This window comes from Pterocles gutturalis, unplaced genomic scaffold, assembly GCF_000699245.1.
Source record: "Pterocles gutturalis isolate BGI_N339 unplaced genomic scaffold, ASM69924v1 scaffold48096, whole genome shotgun sequence".
Taxonomy (NCBI): domain Eukaryota; kingdom Metazoa; phylum Chordata; class Aves; order Pterocliformes; family Pteroclidae; genus Pterocles; species Pterocles gutturalis.
Window position 1 is genome coordinate 1 of NW_010107218.1, and position 1,574 is coordinate 1,574.

Genomic DNA, 1,574 nt, shown 5'->3' on the forward strand with positions numbered 1-1,574 from the left:
CATTCCGGGATGCCCACCCTGCCTGTCTGTCCCCTAAGGGGTCAGTCCAGGCTGCCCACCCTGCCCCACTGTCCCCATGGGAGCATCCTGTGCTGAGTGCCCCCCGCGCTGTCCCCACACAGGTGAGGAAGGTGACTTCTGCCTGCGCTCGTCGGACTGTGCGGCCGGACTGTGCTGCGCCCGTCATTTCTGGTCCAAGATCTGCAAGCCGGTGCTGCGGGAAGGGCAGGTGTGTACCCGGCACCGTCGGAAAGGTTCCCACGGGCTGGAAATCTTCCAGCGCTGCCAGTGCGCCGAGGGGCTGGTGTGCCGCCTCCAGCGAGAGCAGGGACCCGCTGACGCCTCCCGCCTGCACACCTGCCAGCGGCACTGAGCATCACGGACCCACTGATGGGACATGGGACACGGGACGGACTCCGGCCGCGTCGGAGCAGAAGGCTGTTTCTCAAGGGAACTACTTTTTTTTTAAGCAATTAATTGCAGTACGTTACTGTGTTGTGAATATTCCAGCTGGCACTTAGCTGTACATAACGCCGGGACTTTGAATTGATTTTTATTTTTTGGTGGTTTTTTTTTCTCTCCGAGGGCACTGCCTTGTGCTCTTCAAGCCATGACTGTGACTTTGTACACACTGGGTATTTTGGTTTTTTGGGGTTTTTTTAAATCTAAGGGCAAAGGGATGTGATCATCTGTTTGCGAGCAAATAAACCATTCTTTAAAAATCAGCCCGAGATGCCTGTGCATCCTTGCCGGCACGCAGCCACCATGGTCCCTCCCTGCCCCATGGGAGGGGAGATGATGCACCCTGGGGGGGGGAATGCCCTAAAAGGGTGGTGTTAGGTCATTGCTGGCACCCCACAGGAAAGGCAGCTTGGTTATAATTAGTGATTCAGCTGCTTTTTAGGAATTATGGGCTGGCAGATGCAGGGTCAAGGACGGGCAGTGTGGCCAGGGCTCTGGGGAGGGCAGCCAGCAGCAAAACCCCCTCCTGGGGGGCATCTTCCATGGGATGAGGTGGGAGCAAAGGCTCACTGGAGGGGCTGTGCTGGACCACAGGATGTGTCTGACCCCCAGGATGGGTATGGAGGAGCACAAGGATCTCAGCTGCTCGTGATGGAGGACACCGGCTCTCTCTTTGCTCCATGCACAATAAAAACTTCTATTTTTCACTTTGCAACCTGTTTCTATGAGTTTGCTCCCTTTCAGGAGGGTTTGGAGGGAGGGAAAGCTGCAAACGTCGTCTTTTTCCCCAGTTGGCTCCTTGTGATGCCCAGCTCTTGCAAGCGGTTATAAATGCATGTGAAGGGAGTGCAGGGACATGGGGCTGGCCACTGACACCTCCCTGTGCTCTGGGGAAGGCGTTGGGGGATGCGAAACCCTGCCAGAATCTTCTCTGGGGATGCAAAACACTGCTGGAGTCTTCCCTGCACAACCCCGCATTGCTTTGTACCCCAGTTCCCAGCCTGACGGCAAAGCAGCGCATCCCCGGGTGGCATCCCAAGGGTAAAACACTGATGCTCCTTAAAACATCCCCATGCACCAGGGGGGTTTGTGCCCCCCCCAAACCCTCTGCT

General features: G+C 56.5%; 1 protein-coding gene across 1 annotated transcript; it reads left to right on the forward strand.

The window, feature by feature from the left end:
* Positions 1-122: 122 nt before the first annotated feature.
* On the forward strand, positions 123-373 carry LOC104472370 (dickkopf-related protein 1-like; the record flags this gene model as incomplete). Its single annotated transcript, XM_010088018.1, has 1 exon — positions 123-373. A coding segment is annotated over one exon (251 nt), but the record flags the coding sequence as incomplete, so codon positions are not given.
* Positions 374-1,574: the final 1,201 nt, after the last annotated feature.